The 18,343-nt window shown below is 43.9% G+C and overlaps 1 protein-coding gene across 2 annotated transcripts in view; it reads right to left on the bottom strand.

Annotated features, from left to right (window-relative positions):
• PDIA6 (protein disulfide isomerase family A member 6) overlaps positions 1-18,343 on the bottom strand; it is a 58,612-nt gene that overhangs the window by 15,920 nt on the left and 24,349 nt on the right. Inside the window, exons 6-8 of one of the 2 annotated variants that reach the window (XM_040348592.1) lie at positions 8,872-9,020; positions 3,516-3,630; positions 2,504-2,644 (exon numbers count right to left, since the gene is read on the bottom strand). In XM_040348592.1, coding sequence (XP_040204526.1) covers positions 2,504-2,644; positions 3,516-3,630; positions 8,872-9,020 — 405 coding nt within the window. The remainder of the gene's footprint in view (positions 1-2,503; positions 2,645-3,515; positions 3,631-8,871; positions 9,021-18,343) is intronic. The other variant, XM_040348593.1, reaches the window with a different exon arrangement.

The raw sequence follows: 18,343 nt of genomic DNA, 5'->3' as shown, positions 1-18,343 counted from the left end.
CACCTTTCAGGGGGGAGGGGGGTGCATATACCTGTCTACAGACAGGTATTTGCACCCACTTCCTGCCACACGATACGGCAAAGGACGGGTTTTTTCCTGGCATCCCGTCCGTCCCCCGTTGTATGCTGGGAACACTCGGCTCCCAGCACACAGCGGGAGCCAATCGGCGGGCGCAGCGTGACTCGCGCATGCGCCGTAGGCAACCGGGCAGTGAAGCCGGAGTGCTTCACTTCCTGGTTCCCTCACCGTGGATGGAGGGGGGAGCAGCAGGGTGACGAGCGATCGCTCGTCATCTGCTGCGGACGGCGCTGGACTCCAGGACAGGCAAGTGTCCTTATATTAAAAGTCAGCAGCTGCAGTATTTGTAGCTGCTGGCTTTTAATATATTTTTTTAGTGGCACATCCGCTTTAAAGAGGAAGTAAAAAAAAAAACACCTGCAAGAGAAAGGCATAATGAGCTAGTATGCACAGTATACTAGCTCATTATGTGACACTTACCTTAGATCGAAGCCCCCGAAGTCCTCCTTGGTCCCGTCCACCTCCATGTCCCCTGGATCTTCTTCCTGTTTTCGCCGCTCCGGCGCTGTGATTGGCCGGAGCGGCTATAACGTCACTCTCGCACATGCGCGCGGGACCGGCAGGTCCCTGCGCATGCGCGGAAATACGGCATTAACCCAAATAATGCCATTAGCAAACTCTCAGTGTACCTGCGCCTTTGTCATTTTAGTAAATATCTCCTAAACAGTGCAGGTTTAGGAGATATTTCTTGCACCTACAGGTAAGCCTTAATCTAGGCTTACCTGGAGGTGCAAGTTGTGTGGTTGGGTTTACAGCCACTTTAAAGCAGAGTTCCACCCAAAAGTGGAACAAAATATTAAAAGTCAGCAGCTACAAATACTGCAGCTGCTGACTTTTAATATTAGGACACTTACCTGTCCTGGAGTCCAGCGCCGATCGCAGCAGAGCACGAGCGATCGCTCGTCACTCTGCTGCTCCCCCCGCCATCCACGCTGAGGGAACCAGGAAGTGAAGCGCTGCGGCTTCACTGCCCGGTTCCCTACGGCGCATGCGCGAGTCGCGCTGCGCCCGCCGATTGGCTCACACGCTGTGTGCTGGGAGCCGAGTGTTCCCAGCACACAACGGGCGACAGACGGGATGTGACGGAATGCCCGTCTTTCGCCCGTAGCGTGTGGCCGGAAGTGGGTGCAAATACCTGTCTTTAGACAGGTGTCTGCACCCCCCTCCCCCCTGAAAGGTGTCAAATGTGACACCGGAGGGGGGGAGGGTTCCGATCAGCGGGACTCCACTTTAGGGTGGAGGACCGCTTTAACCTCCTTAGCGGTAATCCCGAGTCTGGCTTGGGGTGAATTTTGTATACCAAAAGCGGTATCCCTGGATCCTGCGATGTGTCCCCGCTGTGTGTGTGGGCTCCTCCGCTGTGTCTCCTCGCTCGATTCACAGTGCCGCCAAGCTCCATTCCCTGCGACGTTACGATGCACCGGGACGGAGTTCGGCGCCAAATTCAAAAAGTGAAAAACACAATACACATACAGTACTGTAATCTATAAGATTACAATATACTGTATGTAAAAAACACACACCCCCCTTGTCCCTAGTGGTCTGCCCAGTGTCCTGCATGTACTTTTATATAATAAAAAAACTGTACTTTCTGCCTGCAAGCTGGAGATTGTCCATAGCAACCAAAAAGTGTCCCTTTATGTCAAAAGTGCTTTTAGAGCAGCTAGAAAACAACAATAATAAATTAGAATCACTTGCAGAATTGAGCGATAGTGATTTGTGGGGAAATTCGTCATCAAACAATAAAAATAATGACAGTGACAATTCTGCAACTCAGCAAATTTCAGTGTTTTTGATTTAATTACATTATTGAATAATTTATTATAAAATTACATTATTATTTGTTATAATTATTTATTATATTATAATTTATGATTTTGTTTTTCAAACTTTATCATACCCGAGATGTCTACTAGACTCTTGTTTGGGCAGATTTAAGAGAGTTATTCCTAAGAATTGCAGGCCTACAATATAAAACGCCAAATTTCCTTGCAAATAATTGTACCGCTTTTGGTACAAAATTCCAGACATAATCATACCACCAGGGAGGTTGAGCACTCCTCACCCCCTTACATGCCACATTTGGCATGTCATTTTTTTTGCGATTCGGTAGGATTGGGACTTCCTGTCCCACTTTCTACGTCCAACTACGGGCCGCTTAGGAGACTCTTCCTCTCACCTTAGGCAGCCCCTCCCTCTAGGTGATCTCCTGGGAAACGTACATGCCCGGCTGTGAAGCCGAAAGCTGTCACGGCCGGGTGCCCACAGTGTGAATGGAGGCGTTAGCGGGGAGATCCACATCGCTGGACCATGGAACAGGTAAGCGTCTGCTTATTAAAAGTCAGCAGCTACACTTTTTGTAGCTGCTGACTTTTAATAAATATAAAAAGGCTGGAACTTGGTTTTAAAAAAACTGCAAACTTACCTCAAAGATCTCAGGTGGTGGGGCATTCGCAGAGAATAAGTCAAGAGCGCGAGCAACAATATCAGCCTTTGTCCGTCCTCCTTCATAGTCGATGGGCTCCTCACCTTTCTGGAATATTTTTATTGTGGGGAAGCCTCGGATCTACAAGGGCAAAAACCAAACAAGAGTTATTTTCTTTGCTGAAGAATGTAGGTTTGCATTTTGACTATGGCCAAAACAATATTTTTCAACTTTGGGTAGCATGGAGGAGTCGTAGTAATATGCAGGTTGATTTACTTCACTGTTGTGTCCCTGATAGGGAGATGCCCTAACTTCCGCTGTGGTCTACAGGACAGCAATTAGCAGAAATCTCTTACACAGACAGACATCATTCAAAGCAAAGTGAGTGATAGATGCCAGCTGTAAAATGGTCTGTGTCCCCTTGAAACAGAATTGTAGGCCTCATGCACACAGGACATTTTCCTCCTGGCAGCAGCATTTTGGCAGAAAACAAACACGCCTGACGCTTGTAAAAGTGTGCATTGCGTTTAGGTGCGTTAACAGGCGTCAAAAGTTCTTGGGCGTTAATTAATTTAATTTCTTTGGCCAGAATAATTTATTCTGGCCGCTGAAATTAATGCTCCAGCACTAAAACGCGCCTAGCATTAGCGTACATTTAGAAGCGTCAAGCATTTTTTTTTGCCAAAACTCTGCTGCTCATGGAAGCATTGGCAGTGTTTTTTCCTGCCTCTAAACTCCTGTAAATGCCTATGTGTGCAAGGACACATGGGACAACATGCAGGGGTGTTTAGAGGCAGGAAAAAAAAAAAAAAAAAAAACACACACTAGGCACTCAAGAAACAGCTAAAAAAAAAAAAAAAAAAAATAAAGTCCAGTGTGCATAAGGCCTTAAAATTTGAAATAGCCGACAGGTTTTTCATGCCGACTGGTAAACCAGAGATCACGGAACATAATCATGGATTGATAATTGATAACCAATAGAACTAGACTTCCTGTTTTGCACAATACTCACTCCATATCGACTGGCAAGACCCTGGTGGACGGTGGCATCAACGGCACCCAATTTAATTTTTCCTTTGGTTTGTTCTGCAACCTCTGCGGCAGCAGCTGCCCATTCTGGTTCCAAGCTGGAATGCAATTTAAAAAATGACAAGGTTTCTTCAAACATGGCAATGCATTTTTATAAAAAAAATTATATAAAGAACCCCACTACAGTGACCACATGACAAACATCAATGTCATTTCAGTAAAACAAGTACCCTTTGCGTGAGGAAATCCACACTGTTAATTATCTGCCTCAACATGTCCTGGCCATCAGTGGTGGGGAGGTGGGCACAGGTTACATGTTCTGGCCATTGGTGGTGGGGACGTGGGCACAGGCAACATGTCCTGGCAATCAGTGGATAGGGCGGGGACAGGCAACATGTTCTGGCCATCATTAGTGAGAGTGGGGACAGGCAACATGTCCTTGCAGGCTCTGACATGTTCTGGCCACTAGTGTTGGTGGTAGTGCTGAACCAAAAATTCACGACCATTAATTATGGTGATGGACACAAAAAGCAAGTCACTGCATTTACTACAATAGCAACCTTGGTCCACAGCATGATATTTGAGGGGAAAGCACCAATCCTCAAAGTGAAATGAATCAAAGACTGTTTCCTTATTCTGTTTACAGTTAGCCCCCTTTCACACTTATATGACTTGTCCCACGATTTTGGACTGCAAAAAAGTAATTCCCCATGATTTTGAATGACTACCATTCATATTGGCACAACTTTAAGTTGTGCCGACTTCAAAGTAGTTCCTGCACTACTTTTTTTCTGAAGTCGGATCATAGTTGGATTCCGTATGCATGCGACTTGTGCACGAAGGGGAACTCTGCGGCAATTAAAAAAAAAACGCATGGGTTCCCCCTTCATGAGCATACTGGGCCCATCGGTCTGGTAAGGATTTTAAGGGGGAGCCCCCACACCAAAAAAAAAAAATATATATATGGCGCGGGGTCCCTCCCAAAATCTATGCCAGTCCCTTATCCAAGCACCAGCCGGCCGATCAGGAAAGGGGATAGGGACGAGGGAGCGCCCCCCCCCCCTGGGGCATACCAGGCCGCATGCACTCAACATGCACCTTGCCCCCACGTTGATGAGGACAAGGGCCTCTTCCCGACAACCCTGGCCGTTGGTTGTCGGGGTCTGCAGGCTTATCAGAATCTGGGAGCCCCCTTTAATAAGAAATGCGACTACTGACTGTACATAATATGATTGGATAACTGGAGTGAATCTTCATTAAATTTAGGGAAGATTCTGGACTCCTGTAGTAAATCATCCTCAATATTTTGGGTGCTTAGTTTAATAATCAACTGCATAAAATTTGAAAATTGCTAGGTATTTTAAGACATACAATCATCTATATAAACTATAGAAAATCCTTCTTTAAAGCCCTTTTCACACTGCCGCAACTTGAGTCGCACGATTTTGCCGCAATTTCAGGGAATTCCTGTGTAAACCTGGACCTCAACTCGCATCAGTTGGACCAAAGTAGTACAGGGACTAGCTTGAAGTTGCACAGATATTAATGGTTATCATTGGAAATCATGGGGTACTTGTCATTCGACTGATGTCCAAAATAGCAGGAAAGGTGGCCTAACGCACACTGTAATTATTCCATAAGGAACGCTAAAGGCCAAAGGCTTTCTAGGTCAGACATTTTTACCTATAGGCCTTGATCTACGTTATACATTAACTGTAAAAACTAATGCGACAGGTGGCTTTAGATAACAATTACACAGTTACAACACATGTTTAAGGGCTATTGCACACGGCCGAGTATCGTTGTTATGCACGTATGGCAGTGCACAGTGTATTTTGTAATAAATGTCAAAGGGCACAATTGCACTGCAGCTCCGGGCTCCTGTGTGCCACCACAACATACGTATTTTACTCTGTACAGCCACACACACACACTGCAATATACAACCATGTACAAGAGCAATTAAATCGCTAGTTCTTAACACGCGAGACTGGCATGAGACTTTGAGAGGCTTTAGCTTAGATAGTAAAACTAATCCATTACTCCAAGGGTTTAAAAATAAGTAACTACCTCCAGCTTTCCAGGTACAAAAAAAACAAAACAAAAAAACGCTAAAACTAGAGAAGCACCGAATTTTTGGCAGCTGAAACATATCGGCTTAAAATGGTGTTATCAGCATTTTCCCGATAAAAGAAAAAAAGATGCCGATAATGGTACTGAAAAATGTATACGATTTTGCTGCAATTTTACCAAAATACACACACTTTTTTTTACTGTCATTTTCGTTTTTCCGGCCAAGTGCATCCTACAATTTCGGTTTCGGCACCAAAATTTCCATTCGGTGCACCTCTAGCAGAAACACTTGGCTCTCTTGCCAAAAATTTTGCTTGGGATCTCAAAGCAGCTGGTCACATGCTGAAATGCTTAAAGTATTACTAAACCCAGGAACCTGCATTCACTATATCTGGTCTCCCACAGTACATGGAAATGCAATAATTTTAGTAAATATAGACTGCGAAATACCTTTTTTCATCAGTAGTATATAGCAGTCTAGTGATTTGTATTAGTGTCTGGTTAAAGCCAGGAGGAGGAATTTTCATCTGATTGTCCAATTAGGCTGAAGGACCCCTGGCCCTCTGTCTGGACAGTGCTGATTGGCCCTGTGCTGATCACATGCACTCTCCCAAGAAAAAGAAAAAAACTCCCTAGCAATACACACCAAACGGAGCATGTGCAGCCTGTCCCCTAATGCTCTGTTCTATCAGCAGATGGATTGGAGTCAGTGGAAGAAGATGAGGATCAGAGAGACAGGATCACACAATGCGGAGGATTAACACCTTAGGTTCCACAGTGAGTACAACAAGCATGATTTACTGCATATACAGACTGATTTTACGGTTTTTGGTTTAGTAACACTTTAAGCTGCTTCTGATGGAAGAGTGAAGATCAAAAATCAGAAAATCCAACTCTTCTTCTAGAACAGTGGTTGTCAACCTGGGGGTTGAGACCCCCTCGGGGGTCGAATGATGATTTGCCAGGGGTCACCGGATCATGGGCTGTTCTTGAAGCCCACACTGCTCTCCCTGGAGCAGGGCTGTTCCTGGAGCCTGCGGCCGCCAACTCATCCTCTTAGCAGTTGCCCATTCAGTTCATGGCATGGGTGGGGGGTAGAGACTAGAGGTCAGCTGACTAGTGAGGAATGTGAAGTGGGAGGGGCTGGAGGAGACCCTATCTCTTGATTTTGGCATAGGTATCACTGGTACAAGACACCACAAAGTCAGACACACAGTGAAGCCGGAGACACTGCAAGTAACACTACCTGCGATTATAGTTGCCATTAAAAGTCCCCACTACAGTTCTCAGATCAGCACATGACCTGGATCAAAAGCACCTAATCCACTCATCCCACCCCCCCCCCCCCCACCAAGGCATAAGAGAAGGAATAAAAATAGAGAATACATGGAAGGGAGAGGAAAAGAGGGGGAGGAACAAAGAAAAAAGGGAGAGAAAGAAAGAGAACAATAAAGACAGCTATAGAGAGGGATAGGGGAAAAAACAAGAAATTAGGATAGAGAGAGATAAAAGGGAAAGAAAGGAGAACAAAGAGAAAGAGTGCTACATCCTAAAACATACAATAAAAGGTTTTAATATTGTACAAGTGGAAGGACTCAGGAAGCGCTAAATGTCTGTGGGTTAGGGGTGCAAATTACTTTGGTGCCGACAACCCACGCTACGAAAATAATTTTGCCGTTCGGGGTCCCCACAACTTGGGACATTTTATGAAGGGGTCACGGCACTAGAAAGGTTGAGAACCACTGTTCTAGAAGATACCTTTCTATTGGGCACTCTACTCCATGGCTTGCGTTTCACTGCTCCCTCTCGAAATGCAAATGTAAAGCTAGCCATAGACACCTTGAATTTTGGTCAAATTCCTGCCGAATCATCCAAAATCTGTGGCCCTGTCAACATCATTCAACTCGACGAAGTGCGATTTAAAAATCGACTGAACTGGGTGAAAACATTTCTGGTCTCTAGTATTGAGATAGCAGTGGGTGCAGCAGTTGTCTGAATATAATAGAGATTCTCATTCACACTGTCACAGAGCACTATGGGTTAGCCAAAGAGGCAACGCAGCAGAATAACTCCCTATCAGATTGAATCTTTAAAGCGTCTGATAATTCAGGAGTCATTCCTTTAATGACTCATTTAACCTGAGCTATTGAACCCTGTAAACATTGAACTTTTTTTGTAACACTTGGGGTAAATGAAACTGTAGATCTTGTTGAAAAATGAAAGACAGCTTCACAATATTACTGCATAATACAGTATCTGTATGCAATATTCCAATCCCAAATGAAGACAAACAAAACAGGGAAGAGATTTACGTTGTATCGTTTTCAACTGCCCAGTATAATATACATACAGTGCTGGTTTCACCCAGCGCTAGATCTGCAATGCACACAGCATGCAATTATTACCGCTCTCTGTGTGAGTGGCTGGGACCATATAGTGGTCCGACATGTCAACACTACATTGCATCGAAACACTTGTAGCCAGATTCAGGTAGAGTTACGAGGGCGTAGATACAGTAGATACGCCGTCGTAACTCTGAATCTGTGCCGTTGTATATTTAAGTGTATTCTCAAACTGAGATACACTTAAATCTAGCTAAGATACGACCGACAGGGCCGTCGTATCTTAGCTGTCTATTTAGGCCGGCCGCTAGGGGCGTGTACGCTGATTTACACCTAGAATGCGTAAATCAGCGAGATACGCCTATTCACGAACGTACGCTTGCCCGTCGCAGTAAAGCTACGCCGTTTACGTAAGGCGTTTTCAGGCCTAAAGATATTCCACCAAAAAGATGGCGCAGCCAATGTTAAATATGGACGTCGGACCCGTGTCAAATTTTTACGCCGTTTGCGTAAGTCGTCCGTGAATGGGGCTGGGCGTGATTTACGCTCACGTCGAAACCAATAAGTCTTTGCGGCGTAATTTGGAGCATGCGCACTGGAATACGTCCACAGACAGCGCATTACGCTACGCCACCGTAACTTAGGACGCATGTGCTTTGTGAATACAGCACTTGCCTCTCTAACTTACGGCGGCGTAGCATATATGAGATACGCTACGCCTGCCTAACGTTAGGCACGTGTACCTGAATCCAGCTATTGATGAAGAGAGCCGATTGATATGTTTTAACTTCTGACATTAGAAAGAAAATATCTACAAAATATCTACAATGTCTCTTTCAGAAGCAAGGCGATTGCAACACAAGCAATAAAAAGGTATGGAGGCAAAAAAACAAAACAAAAAAAAGAGAGAGAAGAAGAACTCACCTTTTACAATGTCCACACCACGGAGCAAAAAATTCAACAAGCCACACCTCATCGCTGTTCAATACTTGTCGATCAAAGTTGTCATCCGTTAGTTCAATGACCTCTTTCTTTCCTCCACTGCCACCGCCGCTACCACCACTATACTTCTGCTAGAAGGAAAAAAAAAAAAGTGATAGAAGTGTTAATTTACTAGTATATACACTATAATAACAAGACTTAGCTGCAGTAGCATTATGTTATATGCACATACATTATTCACTTTATAAAGCAGACCAGAAGAGAAAGGTGCGGCCTACCATTTTTGTCCAAGTGAACAATAAATAGCAGTTTTACTTACCTCTCCCATCTCCCCCCTGCAGCCTGAGCTCTACCCTTTGTTCTTTCGCTCTGGGTTTTGGATGACATCTTCAATTACAATGGAGGATTGCTGGTCCTGCATTGTGTATGATGACATCCGCGTGCAACTGGCAAACCGAGCATCAAAAGAGAAGCAGCTACTGGGGATGGTTTGCATGAAGAGGAGGAAGCCACCTTTTTATTGTACTCCTAGACACAAATGATTTAACCCTTGCCATGCTGGGGCAGACCCAAAGCATAGTTATTTTTCAAATTTTTCCAAAGTTCAGCTTAAAAATGCATAGCCATTAAAAAAAAAAAAAATTATATATATATATATATATATATATATATATATATATATATATATATATATATATATATATATATATATATATATATATATATATATAATGGCACGGATTCAGATACAATTGTGTATCTATCGGCGGGCGTAACGTATCTCAGATCAACAAAGTTGATCAGGAAAGGCAGTGCAGATCGGTCATTTCCATCACTACGTTTTTAATGGCAACTGTATTATCTACTGCTTGACTGATCATCATCTGATTTGGGTCAAAAACTTAATATAAGAATGTGATGGAAAGTGGATGATGGGTCCAGTTGTATTAAAGATTTCAGACAGATTATCTGGTCCTTTAACATTGGATGCAATCTAGCAGCTCCAATCATAACCTGTATCCTCAGAAACCAGGAGGTCTGTAGCTCATACATCAGGCATTTAAAAGTGCGGAAAATATGTAGAAAAATTAGAAGATCTGTCAAAAGTGACATTAAAATTCTGGCTTCTTACTGGGCACTTTTACGAAGGTGAACTAATTTGGCTAAATTATTATTAGCAAGTTTAAGGTCTAATGCTTAGCTATTGTTAGTAAGAACATCCCTCTCTGGAAAGCATATCACGTCTTATTGGAGCGGCTTTGTTCCAATGAGAGAAGACCTGTCCAAGTGCAGATATACTATATCACCAAAAGTATTGGGACACCTGCCTTTACAAGCACATGAACTTTAATGACATCCTAGTCTTAGTCCGTAGGGTTCAATATTGAGTTGTGCCACCCTTTGCAGCTATAACTGCTTCAACTCTTCTGGGAAGGCTTTCCACAAGGTTTAGGAGTGTGTCTATGGAAATGTTTGATCATTCTTCCAAAAATCACATTTGTGAGGTCAGGCACTGATGAGGATGAGAAGGACAGGATTGCAGTCTCCACTCCAATTCATCCCAAAGGTGTCCCATTAGCAGGGGTTGGCAAAATCCGGGCGCCAGGTCGCAATTGCGACAAGAAATTGTGACCTGGCGCCCGCGGCGGCCGGTAATTGAGGCCTTGTGAAGTCCCAAGCTCTTCCTTCTGTGAGCTGTGACCTTCTGTGAGCTGGCGCCATCTGGTGGTGACCGTTGGCATTACAAGTTAAAACAGCTGTTCTAATGTGTAATCTTTCACTATTTTCACTGCCATCTCCTTCCCTCTAATTAGAACCCCCAAACATTATATATACTTTTTATTCTAACACCCTAGAGAATAAAATGGCGATCATTGCAATACTTTGTCACGCCGTATTTGCGCAGCGGTCTTACAAGCGCACTTTTTTTGGGAAAAAATACACTTTTTTTTAATTAAAAAAATAAAACAGTAAAGTTATCCCAATTTTTTTTTATTGTGAAAGATAATGTTACGCCTAGTAAATTCATACCCAACATGTCACGCTTCAAAATTGCATCTGCTTGTGGAATGGCGACAAACTTTTACCCTTTAAAATCTCCATAGGCGACGTTTCTACAAGTTGCATGTTTTGAGTTACAGAGGAGGCCTAGAGCTAGAATTATTGCTCTCGCTCTAATGATCGTGGCGATACCTCACATGTGGTTTGAATACCGTTTACATATGCGGGGCGCTACTCACATATGTGTTCGCTTCTGCGCGCAAGCTCGTCGGGACGGGGCACTTTTTCTGGCTCCTAACTTTTTTAGCGCACTCCTAGATTCCAAGCAAATTTTTCAATTATTATTGCTATTAGGTGGAGGTGCAGGCCAGTCAAGTTCATCCACCCCAAACTCACTCATCCATGTCTTTATGGACCTTGTTTTTTGCACTGGTCCAAATCATTTGGTGGAGGAGGGGTTATGGTGTGGGGTTGTTTTTCAGGGGTTGGCACTGGCCCCTTATTTTCAGTGAATGGAACTCTTAAGGCATCAGCATACCAAGACATTTTGGACAATTTCATGCTCCCATCTTTGTGGGAACAGTTTGGAGAAGGCCCCTTCCTGTTCCAACATGACTGCACACCAGTGCACAAAGCAGGGTCCATAAAAGACATGGATGAGCAAGTTTGGGGTGGAGGAACTTGACTGACCTGCACAGAGTACTGACCTCAACTCAATAGAACACCTTTAGGATAAATTAGAGCGGAGACTGCACGCCAGGACTTCTCGTCCAACATTAGTGCCTGACCTCACAATTGCACTTCTGGAAGAATGGTCAAACATTTCCATAGACACACTCCTAAACCTTGTGGACAGCCTTCCCAGAAGAGCTGAAGCTGGTATAGCTGTAAAGGGTGGGCCAACTCCATATTGAACCCTACGGATTAAAGCCTCATACACACAATTGGACTTCCATCTAACAAATCCGTGGAATTTTGTCCGAGGGGGCTTGGCCGTGAACTTGTTCTGCATACAAGAAGGCAGAACCTTTTCAGCCAACATACACGAAACTACGTTGTCCTTCAGCTCTTTAGCGCCACCCTTTGGGAAACTTCTGCTAATGTTGTCTTATGGTTAGCATTGGTTCGGAGCATGCATGTTTGTACTTTGGATTTTAGTCCGACGGACTTGTGTAGACACGATCAGATAATATGACGGACAACACATTTGTCGTCGGACAATTTGAGAGCATGGCTATCCAACATTTGTTGTCGGAAAATTCCAAAAACTGTCCGATGGAGCATACAGATGATCGGATTATCTGACAAAACCCTTCCATCACACAATCGTTGTTGGAATATCCGATCGTGTGTATGGGCCTCAAGACTGAGATGCCATTAAAGTTCATGTGCGTGTAAAGGCAGGTGTCCCAATACTTTTGGTAAAATAGTGTAGGTGGGGCAATAGAAATTCCAAGAAAAGACAGGGTACAGATGACTAGCTAGGATACAAAAGTCCTTCCCAAGAGGCTCCACTAAAGGCAACACCAAATGCAATAAGGAATATAATTTCATTTCGTTATTAATTCAGAACCTGATGTACAGTAGCTTTATATTTCACGTCCCTTTTCTGGTTTAAGGTGCTTGGGAGCCCTGAAGCCCTTTCGTGACATCTCACTTGAGGGCTGTGAACACGTGTGGCACGTTGGAGGCTCATTGTCAACAGTTCCGGCCAGTAGGTAAAGTGACAGGGAAATGGGGTAATGTCGGAGTAGTTGGCAATGCCAAGTAATGTTAAGGCTTTGTGCAATATAAGCATGCATATACTGTTGTAGGAAGTCACTGTTGCAGTTAAGCTTAGATGGGCCCAGGGTTTTGCAGAGAACTTCAGTGGGAATGGAGTTCGTCTTCTGGATCAATAGAAGCTTTTTCAGGTTAATCTTCAGAAAGAAATCCAAATAACGTTTTGGAACCCAAATGATAAATTTCATGGTTTTATACCAAAAAAACAAATCAGAATAGAAAATCGATATCCTGGATGCTTCTAAACTGAATCCTTTGATGTAGAAGCAAGACATGCCAATGGCATCAAGTTGGCCTTGGATTCAAATTACATTTTGTTCCGCCCTCTTTAACCTGCTACTCATTGGAATGTACCAAATGTAGATAACCAAAGATTGGAGCACATTAATACTCCTTACTGTGTAGATTTTGCATGTTATGGAGGAGTGAAAACTTGACATATGTAACCTATGCCATGGAATCAAGAGACAAGTCTGGAATGGGGTGGAAAAGAGGACCATCAGAACACTACAGACGGTGAAATCCAAATCTTGGAAGTTAGGCAAGACCGAAGCCAAATACTCTTCCTCGTGGTATGAAATCCACAAACCCTTACCATATTTTTTTTTTTATTTAGATGGATTTACAGTGATAAGTTATTTACTAGTTCTGGGAATTGCAAAGGGACTGGTGTATTCTCTACCGACATTTTTCAATACTGTAGTGTTGAATGAAAGAGTATAGGTATTGTTTTACAGCAGTATTATATACGGTATATAGAACCTCCTACACATTTTTTCATTGGTGGGGCTGGGTTTAGAGTTGTGCAGAAATAGGAACTCCAAGCCACTTGAGCTTGTCCAATTACTGTGATCGAGTGTAGCCGGTAAGATTGACCCACTATGGTAGCAATTCAAAGAATAGGACTCACTAGAATTTATGAATGAGAAGAATAAAATTTATGTTTTTAAAAAAAGGAGGTAAATCAAATACAGTAAAAAGTTTGACTAAAAAAAGATGCTAGCCAGAAGGCTGCCAGAAAAATGGAGCATACAAGCAGAAGAAAATGCAAACATCAGAGGTCTTCTTCTCTGTTGATGAAAGGTGAAACCAATATCTGGAATCTTTAAGCGCGATTTCATAGAATAGGAACCAGTGACACTTCAAGGTGCTCCAAAGCAATTTCCAAATGAATGGACCATCACTCAAAGGATTCTTGCCTCTTACGGCCTCCCTTGTTCTTATTTTTCCGGCCAGCCTTTTTCTTGCCACACCGGCGCTTGGGTGGTTCTTCCTCACCAATCTCCTGCTGTAGAATAATATCCCCATCACAAAAATGGAGCAAGTGATAAACATGATCATCCTCCCAAATCAATGACTTTCCTTTAGGAGGCATGGGGGGTTTCGGTTTAACAATAAATGCAAATTAAGGATGACCCATCCTAATATTTTAGATTAACAGTTTATTAGTTAAATGGGTCCGTCAGTGTTCCCGATATGTTATAAATCTGTACCGTCTCTTGACTGCACTCACTTGCAGGGCCAGATTCTCAGAGGAGATACGACGTCGTATCTCCAGATACGTCGTCGTATCTCTGAGTCTGGCCGGTCGTATCTATGCGCCTGATTCTTAGAATCAGTTACGCATAGATTTCTATTAGATCCGACCGGCGTAAGTCTCTTACGCCGTCGGATCTTAACTGCATATTTACGCTGGCCGCTAGGGGCGTGTACGCTGATTTACGCCTAGAATATGTAAATCAGCTAGATACGCGAATTCACGAACGTACGCCCAGCCGACGCAGTACAGTTACGCCGTTTACGTTAGGCATTTCCCGGCATAAAGTTACCCCTGCTATATGAGGCGTATATGCGGCGGACCAATGTTAAGTATGGCCGTCGTTCCCGCAACGAAATTTGAAAAAGTTACGTTGTTTGCGCAAGTCATCCGTGAATGGGGCTGGACGTAATTTACGTTCACGTCGAAACCAATGACATCCTTGTGGCGTACTTTGGAGCAATGCACACTGGGAAATTCCACGGACGGCGCATGCGCCGTTCGTGAAAAAACGTCAATCACGCCCGGTCAGGGTTGATTTACATAACACACCCACCTCTTCACAATTTGAATTAGGAGGGCTTACGCTGGCCTATTTACGCTACGCCACCGCAACTTTCTTTTAAGAATACGGCAGTTGCGGAGGCGTAATGTAAATAGGATACGTTACGCCCGCACAAAGAAACGCCATTCTACATGAATCTACCCCACAATCTTTAGTGCAAACATACCAAATATATTGCAGGAAATGCATTGCAAAGTATTGATGAATTAAAGTGGAAAATACATTTTTTTTTTATTTCTTTCTGAACTGCAAAATTAACAGCTTAGGAGGTATTAATGCCAAATTTCAGCCCTCTCAGCTTCTTTCTATCAAAGGAGGCTTAAGGCTGACCATAGACCGGCCAAGATTTGAGTCATGTATGGACAGGCTGAATGTAGCAAGTTGATCGATTGATTAACTTGGGTACAACCGGCCTGCAGGATATTAAATGCGATTATCGTTAGTGGTTGGTATAACCGCTAGCAATAATCACCATCTTCTCCCAGCAGGGATGGCATTGCTCCATGTATGGCCTGCCTTATTGTAATCAACTGAAAATGTTCATGCATTGAGTGACCAGAGGGACAGCTGAAAAACCGGAAGCGATAGCTGGCTCCTAATGATGTCTCGCTTATCAACACAGTGGCACTGACCAATGACCGCTTGCCACTGCAAACATGGATACTTACTACAGAGCTGTGTACTGCGGTGTATGAACTACTACACTGGCACACATTGCATCATTTGCCTTGTGTAGTGAGGTCCAAACGGGTGGCCTGATATTTGGCGTTGGTTCACCTTTTAATTTTTTAAAGGTGAACTATGTTTTTCTCCAAGCTTGAGTAAATGTTAAAGGTTTTTAGCCTTCTAGTTCAAGGTTCTTCATTTATTTTGTTTGCTTGTTTAACTCCTCTTTGGATTTTTTTTTTTTTATTAAAAATAAAACAGCATCGGTAACATAATGGTGACAGGCTTATTTATAACTGACATTTACTGTGAAAGTGAGTTTTTACATTTAAATCCAGTCCGGGAGAGAATACATTCTAGTCATTGGCCATGTGAGTTTTATTTTAATTTAGCGATGTTAAAAAAAAAAAAAAAAAAAAATATGACAGCACTTGTAACCTGTGTGGTGAGGCACATTCATACCGTCATGCAATATTATGAAAGTGACTGAACAATTAACTCCAGTCCTGTTGACAGAAAGAGAAAAGCCAACCTCTACCTAGTGTAGGTGCTAGAGTAAGTTTTTATTGTAGAACAGGTAAATTTAGGCAGGCCTAGTTAGGCCTGTTTGTTTGGAGCTGTGGGGCGGGGCTTAGAGTAGGCTGGCGACTCACAGCTAGCTTCATTATTCGGTTCCCTCCGTTCTGCTTCTAGGAGGCTTCTCGAAGGGAGGTGGGGAAGAAGGGTGGAGCTATTTGGGGTGTTCTGAGGAGCCCTGACCAATCCCCAACCTGGATTGGCAGGGGACAGGCCTACTTAAATACCTAGAGTCAGCCCAGTTTGGGGGTGGTTATTTGGGTGGAAGAACTGGAGATGGAGTATTAAGCTATCAGGGCTTTAAAGGAAGCTCCCCAGTTGGGGGGGGGGGTTGACCTTGGGTCTGGGGCTTTGAGCTGTACAGGAAACCCATATAACCCAAAGGGTGTCCTGAGCAGGAGGACAGCAGGGAATGCTACCGGGCAAGTTTCCAGGAGAGATCCACCAGGGGTCGGTGAGTGGCAGGCACAGCCAGGAGAGCAGGGAGAGGCACGTCGGAGCAGACTGGGAGTATGTAGTCCGAGATGGATGTAGAGCCAGCGGAAGAGACTGATGTTACTGGCAGTGAAGCCAGGCCGCCGCAGGCAGGAGGGCTGTCAGGGACTGCAAAGGGCTGACTGGGATCAGTAGTCCACCAAAAAAGGGCAGCTAGAAACAGAAATGTATTTTGCTACACTATAGGGGCCCACGGTCCCTGCCTGTAATAAGAACTTTGCTATAACCTGGCTGAAATCAGTGCTGGGCCTAACCACGGGCTAGCTGTGCCTGAAGAATTGTGCTAGAGGGAGAATATCTAAATTGTCCCAAAACATGCCAAATCTTTTTTCTGGGCATCCCATGAATTCCTTAACCCCAAAGTTCTAATCCCTCAATAAAATACAAAAACAAAGCTGATGGACTTGTTCATTGTCCTGGAAGTAAATGCCGAGGTGGGCAGGGCGACAGGTGGGCCACACCACTCAGAAGGCCCAAGGTATTCTGTAGCAAACTACTTTCTTTTGTTGTAAAGTGAAGTTGGTAATGTAAAGCCTCGTACACACGATCAGTCCATCCGATGAGTACGGTCTGAAGGACTGTTGTGATCGGTTAACCGATGAAGCTGACTAATGGTCCGTCGCGCCTACACACCATCGGTTTAAAAACAGATCGTGTCAGAATGCGGTGACGTAAAACACAACGACGTGCTGAAAAAAACAAAGTTCAATGCTTTCAAGCATGCGTCGACTTGATTCCGAGCATGCCTCGGTTAAATTTAAAGCAAGTTGGCTTTTTAAATAACCTATGGGGCCCACACACGATCGGTTTTGACTGATGAAAACGGTCCATCAGACCGTTGTCCTCTGGTTAACCTATCGTGTGTACGAGGCCTTAGTCTACTAGAAACAAAGTGGCAGCAAAAAAAAAAAGTTACCAGCCGGTTTCCCACTGTGCATGTGCAAGCCGCTCTGTGAATAGGAAGGGGGGCGAACGGCCAAGTGGGTGGAAATGGGTACCTGTCAAAACCAGGTACTCACTCCCCCCCAAAAAAAAGAGTCAATTCTTAAAACAGAAGACCAAGCTACGCTTTAAGCTTACTTTACAAAAGCTTTAGATACAAGAACAGGAAAAATAAAAGTCATTTTTATATATCCTTATTCTGGTGTTTTAGATTTGTGAATGGAGCCCATTATAGCAATCATAGCACATGAGAACCTAATAGGATTTAATGGTTATATTTAATGGCCCAAAATATTGAAGTGTTTTGTACTGTTCAATAGATGCAAAAAACACACGTTGAGCCTGCTGTTCACATCAGGCTACCTCTGATCGGTCATGTTTAGGTCCAGAAAAAAAATGAAGTCCTTTTTTGTTGTCGGACCAGGACAGACTCAGGTTAGTGGATGTAAATGGACACACATCCTTTTACATCCACATGCCTATAGATCTGCATGGATCTTGCGATCAGGTCCAACAGAAAAACCTGAAATGCAGACCCAGAGCGGTAACTCAGTTTCTTCATAAATACAATGTGGCGAGTAATCGCTGTCATCCTAGGATGGGAAGTGTGTTAGTGGTAGACGAATGAGATTAAAATAAATAAAAAAAAGGGGGAGGGGGGGGGGTGGTGTACCAACTATACGAAGTTAGTGCAGCAATCTTCCCCTGCTGTGCTGTTGTGTTCTGACAGGAGGATGCCGCCCCCCAGACCAGAACACTCTGATCAGCGCTCTCTGCCATTGGCTGCCAGTTTTACAGCATGCACGTCTGAGAGGAGCCATCCGAACAGCCAGCTTCTGTCAGAGACACACACACACACACACACACACACACACACACACACGGGCCAA

This window comes from Rana temporaria, chromosome 4, assembly GCF_905171775.1.
Source record: "Rana temporaria chromosome 4, aRanTem1.1, whole genome shotgun sequence".
Taxonomy (NCBI): domain Eukaryota; kingdom Metazoa; phylum Chordata; class Amphibia; order Anura; family Ranidae; genus Rana; species Rana temporaria.
This window is presented reverse-complemented; position numbering and strand designations above follow the sequence as displayed.